The following is a 10,272-nucleotide window of genomic DNA, read 5'->3' as shown; positions in this document are numbered from 1 at the left end:
CCAAAACCCCTGATAAATTACCCGCTCAGACGGTCTTATTATTTTCTGCCATGGCGTGAGAGCTGTTCTGCTCCAGGGGAAGGAGTCATGATCTTACGACATCCCACAAGGTCCTTCCTTCTCTACTTCAGGACACGTCCTCTCTCCACAGCTGTGAGACATAAATGTTTCCCTCATATTGCCCAGCCAACACACCTCAAACCTGACCACTAACCTCATTCCCCAGAGGTCCCCAATTCTCCAGCCCCTGCCAACCTAGGCGGGGTTAGAACCAGTGACTTAGAGATGAAAGCCTTCATCCAGGCCCAACTCCCCGCACCACCAAGCCTCTAGCTTCTGCCTTAGCGTGTTATCTTTGCACCAAACCTGCAGCGGTATCGTCGCCAGGTCCCTGAGAGTCGGCCAAAAGGGTTCACTATAGACGATCACTGCTTCATGCTGACCACAAGACTCCCTGGCCCCCCGTGCTGCTACACGAGTGGAGCGTGGTGCTGGCATCGGCAGCTCACAAAGATGAACCACTTTTGTAAGTTCTCTGCATTTTCCATTTCCAGGTTCACAAAGCTATGGGGGCCTGAGGCGAGAAAATGGCCCCCTCATCACATGAGTTTCATGGCAAACTTGCCGCCGCCGCCGCCGCTGCGCGGCTTGTTCCAGGCCGCGTGGGGATAGTGAGGGACGAACTCGACGGTGGCGTGATGCTTGACCTTCCCCTTGCTCTTGCTCCAGAAGAAGATGAAGACGAAGCAGACGGCGACCGAGCTGAGGAACGGCAGGATGCCCATGGCCAAGACTCCCACCAGCGTGCCCACGTCGATGAGGGACGGCTGGAAGGCCTCCGAGCTGTTGGAGAACAGGAAGGAGTCGTTGCCCAACTGGGCGGGGGGCTTGCTCACGCGAAGGTGAGCCAGCAAAGTGTCGTTCCCTGCTACGTTGCTGGCAACGCAGTGGTAGGTGCCGCTGTCCTGGGCTAGGGCGTAGTCGATCTCCAAGGTGCCATCTGCGAAGACCCTCATCCGCCCCTTGTGGTTGGAGTCCAGGCGGATGTTGTGAGGGGACACCCAGTAGACAGTCGGGTGTGGGTCCCCTTCGCCCTTGCAGCTCAGGGTTGCTTTGTCCCCCTCTTCCACACTCACCTGCTGAGGCGTCTTGTCCGGGATCTTAGACTTCCTGCAGGTGAAGTGATTGGGCAGGAGGACATCGGAGAAGTCCTTGAAGACTTTCCCTCTGACCGTCGTGGGGCTCGCGCAGGCGGGCTGCTGCCCTCCGAAGTTAAGCCTGCGTCGCCTTCGGATAATCCATAAGAGCCGGCAGTCACAGGCCAGGGGGTTCCTGTCTAACCGCAGGATCTCCAGGTTCCCCACCGAGTGGAAGACCCCTTCTTCCAAGGTCCTCAGGGCGTTACCCGAGACATTGAGCAGCCGGAAGTAGTTGAGTCCTTGGAAGGCGCTGGTGGCGATGGTGGCCAGGCTGCCTCCAGAGAGGTGGAATTCCTGAAGGCGTGAAAGGTCGCTCAGCCTCTTGCCATGGATCACCGAGATGGGGTTGTGGGAGAGATCCAGGTACTGGAGATAAACCAAATGCCGGAACGCCTGGTAAGGGACGGCGCTGAGGTTGCACTTGGTGATGGACAAGGAAGTCAAGTTCAATCCCAAGAGGCTGCGGGGCTCCAGCGTCGCCAGGAAAGGCCAGCGGTCGATCTCCAGCACGTTCAAGCGGTGCAGCCTCCGGAAGGAGTAGTTGTGGAGGACACTGATGTTGAGCACCTTGAACCGGAGCTCGACCAGGTGGTGGAGCTGGGAGAGGGCAAGCTGGGGCACGCCCGTCAAGTTGCACTTCTCCAGGGTGAGCTGCTGCAGGCGGAGGAGCCCGCTGAAGGCTTGCGGCGAGATGAAGACCAGGTGGTTGTCCCCGGCCTCCAGCTTCCTAAGGTTGAACAAGTCTTTGAAGGAGTGGTCCAGGAAGATGACGATCTTGTTCTCGCTGATGTCAAGGATGGTGAGGTTAGGGAGGCCGGTGAAGATTCCAGGCGGGACGATTTTCAGCTGGTTACTCTTCAGCCTCAGGGTCATCAGCTTCTGCAGGCTGTTAAAGGCTCCGGGCTCGATGTTGGAGATGATGTTTTCGCTCAGGTCCAGCTCCTTCAGGGGCTGCAGGCGGGAGAACATGCCCTGGTGCAAGGTCCTGATGCGGTTCTTGCTCAGGTCCAGGAGCTCAGACTCCGGGGGGATCCCGCCCGGCACGGTGGTCAGGCGCCGGCGGTTGCAGAAGACAGACCTGTCCTGGGAGGAGCAGTGGCACCTGGAAGGGCAGCTCCAGCTGGATCCCGTCAGGAGGGCCTCCAGGGCGAGGAAGAACAGGGGGTGCCAACAAGCCCAAGAGAAGGGGGAGTCTAGGAAAGGCCCAGCCACCATCTTACCTGCTTCCTGCAAAGCAAGAACATCCCACAGTTAGAGAACCGAAGCAGATCTGCCCCTAGACAGCACCTGGCCCACGGGCGCCTTGGGAGAACCATGCAGCAGACCCATCTATCTAAGGGCCAGACAGCACAGCTTCACGAACCTAATACCAGTGGGGGGCTGGCTCTTTGTTCTTTCCCTTGGGGCCCACCACCATGGCGTCTGGCCAGGGCAAGTCACTGTGCTATCTGCCAAGGACCAAATCTGTGCCCCAATTTGCCTCCCCATCTGGGAGAGGGTCAGCGTTTGACTCTCTCTCCCTGCAGGGGTGCTCCTAAAGTCACAATTCCGCCACAGCACCTGATACGGTTGCAATCCGCTGACCTCAGAACATTTAAAGGACAATAGTCCCCCGTGGGCCAGGAGGAGAAAGGAACTTGTCCGAGGTCACGCAGCACATCAGTGGCAGAGCCAGGACTAGAACCTGGGTTCCTGAGTCGCTGTCCAGCCTTCCACCCGCTGGATCACACCACGGCTGAGCAAACCTTTGCCTTCTGGAGAACGTCAGCTAACCGGCAGCAGAGCTGGCACTACCCATGGGATTTAAATGTCTCTCCGTGACTGACATGCACACCCAAGGCTGTATTTTATTTTCACCCTCTTCATGTTGGCATTTCAGGTGAAGGACAATGGATCTCGCTCAGCACTGAAATTCAGTGGCCCTGGGATATGATGTATTATTTTGAAAGCAGAGGATGATGCCGGGAACTTTTCCAGCATCAATTGATTCATTAAAATGCAAGCCCCCCTCTAACGAACGCCCAAGGGGTGGAAAGCCATGTTCTCCGCAGCTGCCGTCTGACAAGTTTGGAAGGCTTCAGAGCATAAATTCCTGCAGCACTGATGGGTGAGGCTATGATTTAGTCGCGGAGGTCACGGAATCCGTGACTTCCAGAGACCTCTGTGACTTCAGCCCATGACAGTCAGGAGTTGCAGGGTCCCCGCTGCCCCTGGCCACAGTGGGTGGTGGGGGTACCCTGCAGCTCCCAGCTTCTGCAGGTGGTGGGGGGGCACTGCAACTCTGAGTCCAGGCGGCAGAGGATCCTGGAGCTCCGAGCCAGGGCCCCCGCAGCTGTCCAGCCACCAGGGACAGCATGGGGATCCCACAGCTCCGCATTTTGTCATGCATATTTTTAGTAAAAGTCACAGGGCAGGTCACAGGCTTCCATGAATTTTTCTTTCTTGCCCGTGACCTGTCTGTGACTTTTACTAAAAATATCCATGACAAAATCTTAGCCTTACCGATGGGTTTTATCCACTGTCGTGTGGCACCAGGCATCTGGAGAGTGTCACTAACGGGACCCGGCGTTGGTAAAGAGGCCACCGTCATCCATCCTCGGCACTTGCTGCAAGATGCCTTTTGATGGTACGGAGCTGTATCAGTCTGATCTCAGAGAGGGAGCTGTCCCCAGGGACCGGCGATCCAGCTTCTTTCATTTTTGGCCAAGGCTACATGGGATCTTGCCGGGCAAGTGAGTGACCTGAGACTGAATCCCAGCGGGGAGGGCCGGGGAACTGGGCTGGAACGTACCAGTGTGGACACAAGAACAAATGGGTATAAACTGGACACTAGGAAGTTTAGACTTGAAATTAGGCGAAGGTTTCTAACCATCAGAGGAGTGAAGTTCTGGAGCAGCCTTCCAAGGGGAGCAGTGGGGGCAAAAGACATATCTGGCTTCAAGACTAAGCTTGATAAGTTTATGGAGGGGATGGTATGATGGGATAGCCTAATTTTGGCAATTAATTGATCTTTGATTATCAGCAGGTAAGTATGCCCAGTGGTCTGTGATGGGATGTTAGATGGGGTGGGATCTGAGTTACTACAGAGAATTCTTTCCTGGGTGCTGGCTGGTGAGTCTTGCCCACATGCTCAGGGTTTAGCTGATCGCCATATTTGGGGTCGGGAAGGAATTTTCCTCCAGGGCAGATTGGCAGAGGCCCTGGAGGTTTTTCACCTTCCGCTGCAGCATGGGGCACGGGTCACTTGCTGGAGGATTCTCTGCACCTTGAGGTCTTTAAACCACGATTTGAGGACTTCAATAACTCAAACATAGGTTAGGGGTTTGTTACAGGAGTGGGTGGGTGAGATTCTGTGGCCTGCGTTGTGCAGGAGGTCAGACTAGATGACCATAATGGTCCCTTCTGACCTGAAGTCTATCAGTCTATGAAAAAAAAGCTGGAAGTTACCCCTGCTGCTGCCGCGGAGACGCCCCCAGGGTTTAGAGTCGTCGCTAGTCTGTGCCTGGAGCCCTGGATCTGGCGGGAATGAAACGTGCTTTTCCCAGAGGGGCGGGGGAAACCCTGCCCCGCGCTCGGACGTGGCTGCACCCAGGCGGCAGCGGTCGTGTGGCCCTTGACCCGGGGCACTGCTGCTCGTGCGGGAATGCAGAAATAGCCCCCAAGCGACCAATGCCCCATCTAGTGTCTGCCACAGGGCGGTGCAAGAAACCCTGTAGTGCCGGGATAACCCGCCCCTGCCCCTTCCCCAACAAAGCGTTGGCATTAAGCCCTGAACAAGGGGTTTATATTCTCAGCATTGAGAGGGATGCTCTATCCCAGCGCACACGCCCCACTCCCACGGCAGGGGGTTTGGCTTCGGGGTGCAGAAAAGGGGCTTCTCCAGCCGGTAGCTGGCGTGCTCCCAGCTACAGGGCTAGGTGCCACCGGGCACCTGTGCGAGAGCGCAGCATCAAACCCAGGCCTCTCCCGCGCCAGCCCGGCGCGTCCGCCCCACGCCCCTGCCACGTTGCATGCGATTTCCCAGAGACGGGCGGCTCTCGTCGTTTCATTGCAACCCACCTTTCCACCCACCATCCGGTGTGCTCCAGGAAGACACACTTGCCTGTAATCATCACCCTGGCAGGGTGTCTGTGAGCACGGCCAGCTCAGATCGCAGCAAAGAGATTCCGGTTCGACTCCCCCCTTTCCCCAGGGCTCCCGCTGCAGAGAGAGAACAGAAATAGTTTGTGACTCGTCACCCCACCGATGTTGATGCCCGGCAGTAAGAACCAGCTGCAAGGGACCCGGCTGGTTCTGTAGGACGGGGGCACTGATACGCTCGGGTCCCTGTGAGTGCTTGTCACTTGTGCCCTGTGAGACTGAGCTCCTGGAAAGAAAGCGGGCAGGGATCTGATGCTGCAGCCTTAAAACCCCCCAAGCTTTAAGGGCTGCTACCATAGCCGCAAACAGGAGGGTGCATTGCAGAACCACAGCTACTAGAGCGGCAGCATGGCCCAGTGGTTAGGGCCCAAGCCTAGGACTGTGGAGACGTGGGTTCATCTCTCTGCTCTGCCACAGACTTCCTGTGTGACCTTGCACAAGTCACTTAGCCTCTGTGCGCCCCTCTGTACAGCCCAGCTCTTCCCCCCTAGATCTCCAAGCGTGTTACAAAGGAGGTCAGGATCATTATCCCCATTGTACAGATGGGGAAACTGAGGCACAGAGATGGTAAGGGACTTGCCCACGGTCCCCAAGTGGCAGAGCTGAGATTCAAACGCCAGTCTCCTGAGCTCCAGTCCAGTGCCCTATCCCCAGAAACACCCTGTCTTCCCCTGTGATCAGAGAATCCAACAGAGATCTAGACCCCACTGTGCCAGGCGCTGCACTGCCACACGGAGGGACAGTCCCTGCCCCTGGCACTCGCTGTCTGAACAGACAAGACAGGCCAAGAGCAAAGGAAATGGGGGTGACTGTAAGAAAACGAAAAGTTGAGGCCCACAGAGACTAAGTGACTTGGCCAAGGTCACACCTGGAATCTGTAGCGGAGCTGGGAACTGAACTCAGATCTCTTGGCTGGCCAGAGACAAGACCCTGAGTTTGCTCTAATGCCAGGTCCTGGTGCCTAGTGCCCATTCTCTGCCCCATGGTACATTCACCAGCTGTACCTACCACTGGCCCCCAGGAGATGATTGCGCCCCCAACCCATATCTTCATCTTCCTGGCTATTCAGCTTAGATTTACCTCTCCCTAACTTCATCCCGTTACTCTTCCTCCTTCCTCCCTCTGGGCCGTTCCAACCAACCGCCTCCCCCTCCGCTGATACTTCCCAGCCACTTTGCCGTCCACTAGCGCCTTCCACCCCAAAGCACATTAGAAGTGTACCTACAGCTGCTGACAAGCAGCCTCTTCTGGGGTGGGGTACGGCAGCCTTTAACAGCACGCAGCAACAGTCTGGCAGGCAGGAGATGGAGACCGTCTATTGCAGTGGTCCCCAAACTTTTCAGGGTTGCCCCCCCTTACCTCTGTTGGCCCCCCATCCCCTGAAGCCAGGGCTGGGAGCGGCGGAGGGTGGGGGAATGTGGACAGGGGTAAGGAGGCTGAGGCTGGGAGCAGGGCTGGGGCCGAGAGCGGAGCTGCAGCTGGGCCACAGTCAGGGGCAGAGGGTGGGTATGGGCACGGGGCTGGGAGCCGTGGCTTGTGAGAAGAGCTGGGAGCAGAGCAGGGCTGGCTGGCGTTCCCTCCCCTCCCTCCCACGGGGCTGGCCCGGGTCCCGCCATGCCCCCCCCGAACATTCCTCCATGCCACCCTAGGGGAGCGCGCCCCACAGTTTGGGAACCTCTGCTCTATACGCAGGGCACTATTATTCAGGCTGGCTGCTGGCTTGTAGCGCTCCTTGTTTAACACCGGTGACTGTGGCCAGGGCACTGCGGAGATGGTTGTTATGTGCCCGTGCTTGTGCAAACACTGAGAGACGGTTGCATCTCCAACCCAGGGCCTGGCTTCCTCCTCGCCAGCTGGCTGGCAACTCTCTTTTTGCAGAGGCCGGGACGCTGTGGCTCGCAAGTCAGGCCAAGGAACACAATCTCCTTTGAGTGCCCCTGTGGCATCTCGCCAGCACATGCATTAAAACGCAGACATCAAAGCGAGGGATGATTGAAAAGGGGGAGAACATTCATCGAGGTGGAGGGGGGGTTGGGAGGGGTGGGAGGACAAGAATTCATTGGAATGGGCACCGTCGCCTTTCTCTACTCGACTAGGATGTCATCGGTGAAATAAGGTCTGGCACGCCTGGCGCTTCCTAATGTTGTCTTTCTTTACCGGCTAGAGGACAGGGACAGACCCTGATCTCCGTGGCACTGGTGTAAATTCAGCGTCACTCCGGCAGGGCTACTCCGGGTAGATCCTGGCACACCGGAGGAGCAAGCCTGGGCTGTAGGAATAATTGAAAGGTGTCAGTTTTGTTCCCTGTTTTTAGAGAGGAGCAAATCCCCTGTGCAGCTTGGCTGGAGTTTAGCATCCCTCCACAAGCTGTTCTCAGAGAGGAGAGGCAGCTTCCCTTTAAAAAACACTGTTCATTCACATTCCCAGGGCTCAATAATCCTCCACCAATCCAATGGCCACGTACAGAATCCCCTTTGCAACGGGATCCAAGTTCCACTCAATGCTGGTGAAGTCTTCCAGCCACGGAGCAATGACAACGCCCTCGAACTGCAGCTGCTGGAAGAGAAAGGGTCTCTCTCCTGATGTCATGGCCCAGTTCTCACCCATTCTGTCTGCTGAGAACACTTGCTGGGGCTTTATTCCGATCGAGTCTTTCCAGGCCTCACTTGTTGCGGTGTCGTGTTTAGATTGTACACACGGCAGGAACTGGACTGTGTCTCTCCTTGCTTTTAGGATAAAGAAATATATATGACAAATAAAATATGTAGCATTGTTGTGTGCTGCCGTGTTCCACCCCAGAACAGACTGCATTTTGGTGCCAGGCAAAGTGCATTTTTATTCTTGGACAAAACTCCTGGTGACTTGAATGGTAAAGTTGCATGAGTAAGGACTGCAGGATTTGGTCATCGTTTGCAAAGCTCTTTAGGATCCTTCAGGGCGAAAGAAACCCTGGGGAATCATTATCCCTACGGCGGCTAACTGTGGTGGCGCAGAGGAAACGGGCGATTGAGGAACAGGAGCGGGTGAAGGCTCAGTGAGAGAGATCCTGCATCTTTTCTTAGCAATTAACTCCCAGGGTACGACAAACCCACCTCACCCTGGAGGAATGACGCTAAAGCTACATCTGTCCTACACACTGCAGGCCAACAGCCTCCCGGTGTATAAATGCAGCATGCACCGACGGAGGGAATTTTTCCGCCGGTGTAGGAACACGACCTCCCTGAACGACATTAACTAGGCCGACCGAAGCAGTTTTCTGTGGGTATGGCTGTGTCTACACCAGGAGGGGGTGTCACCATAGCTGCGTTGCTGGGCGGGGCTGATTTTTTCATATCCCTGCCCGACAGTTATGCTGCGGCATTTTCCAGTTGAAACCCCCCAAGAGAAACCGTCAATTTCTCGCCTACTCGTTTTGCCAAGGAAGGCCAATGCTGCCGGGTTGAAAACAACCGATCTGGCCCCGGGACCATTTTGTGCTGGCAACACGGTTTGAATGATTATTTTTTTAAAAGGCCCTTTTCAGTAAAAACACAGCCCGAGTGTCCAGGCTCGGAGCTGCCAACTCCTAAGTAACCCCAGGAGGCAGATGGATGGTGATTAGATTCAGAGATCTGAGCAGAGGGAAGATTTAATCAGGCTAATGCAGGTGTGTTGGCCAAAGAGAAAAGGGGGTGGGGGGCGGATGGGGGCAGCGACTGCAGTGCACAGGAAGAAACGAGAACTTGGTACTGGCTTAGAGCCAGCGGCCCGATCCTGCCCTGGGATTCTGCGACGGGCCCGATTACCTGCCAGGTGGAGCCCATTCGCCGCTGGTGTTTAAAACCCTAAATAAAGGCTAGAGAGCTGCTCCCTCTCTATTGCCTCAGCAGAGGGACGCCTGCAGGGTGAGAGTCTGGCTAGGGAGGGGTGTGGGAGGCATTCATGATACGTCTTCACTGGAGGGCTAAGCTGGGCGTTGCCCTTCCCCCCTCTCCTGTCCACACACAACCCCCCCCCCCCCCCAAGTTTGGTGCTAGCTGGCCTGGCTGGGGCTATGAATTAGAGTTCGGGTCCCCCTTTCACTCGGGCTGGGACCCTGCTCACTTGGCAGTGAGGACGCAGGTTAAACCCCTCAAGTGCTGACAGCCCTCCAGAGCCTTCCAACAATTCCCCTCCGTGTGCCTAGAAGGCCAGACAAGTTCTCCCCCAACGGACCAGGGAAGAATCACAGAGCGGCTCCGCTCAGGACACCGCAAAGCACCATGGGATGCACCCCCAGAAGTCCACCGGGGAACGCAGCACCAGTGGGGACACCGTAACTTGGGCAGGGCTTTGCCGTGCGGCTGCTCCCGCCCGGGCTAGGCTAACCCAAGTGCTCAGACCCAGGATAACACTGCAGGGATCTATGGTGAAACTCCGTTTGCCTTACCCAGGCAAGGAGCCTTCTTCGAGGGAAGGGTGGAATTCATCTCTGTGACGAAGGCCCTAAAATGCTGTGGTCCTATTTGTGGGCAGCAGCATGTCCGGAGTGGTGCTACACCTTGGATGTCATCTCGAGTAACGAGAGCTCTGCAAAGACCTCCTGCGCTCTGAATCAATCAAGATAACCTTTGGTTTTCAGGCACCTTATCCAGTGCTCAGGAACGGCTGGCACGCACCCATTCACCCTCCCACCATCGCTCTGAGCCCACAGCCTTGTTCTCCAGAGTCTCCGCTTTCCTTTTTTAAGAGGTCAGGCACGGCTGGGAAGAAACACTTTGTTCGCTTTTTTGGTGGTTCACCGATGGTCTGAGGAGAACTTGGGACAATCCCTCGGGGAGGTGTGAACTGCCCCGGTCACCTCGGTGAGGAGTGAACTGTGATGCCCAGGGACGAGAATTTAAACATCAGCCCAGGTAGCCCTTCTGTTCCTGGTGTGAGAGCAGAGGGAGGGACACAGATCAGGCCCGTCTAG

General features: G+C 56.4%; 1 protein-coding gene across 1 annotated transcript; it reads right to left on the bottom strand.

Moving 5' to 3' along the window:
* On the bottom strand, positions 1-2,414 carry LINGO4 (leucine rich repeat and Ig domain containing 4). Its single transcript, XM_039513012.1, has one exon. The coding sequence runs from the start codon at positions 2,412-2,414 to the stop codon at positions 600-602; it is 1,815 nt and encodes a 604-aa protein (XP_039368946.1). The 3' UTR covers positions 1-599.
* Positions 2,415-10,272: the final 7,858 nt, after the last annotated feature.

Source organism: Mauremys reevesii, linkage group 24, assembly GCF_016161935.1.
Source record: "Mauremys reevesii isolate NIE-2019 linkage group 24, ASM1616193v1, whole genome shotgun sequence".
NCBI classification, from domain to species: domain Eukaryota; kingdom Metazoa; phylum Chordata; order Testudines; family Geoemydidae; genus Mauremys; species Mauremys reevesii.
This window is presented reverse-complemented; position numbering and strand designations above follow the sequence as displayed.

What these genes read in the sequence shown, in the direction of transcription:
- LINGO4 (XM_039513012.1), bottom strand. Translation starts at nt 2,414, where the DNA reads ATGGTGGCTGGGCCTTTCCTAGACTCCCCCTTCTCTTGGGCTTGTTGG.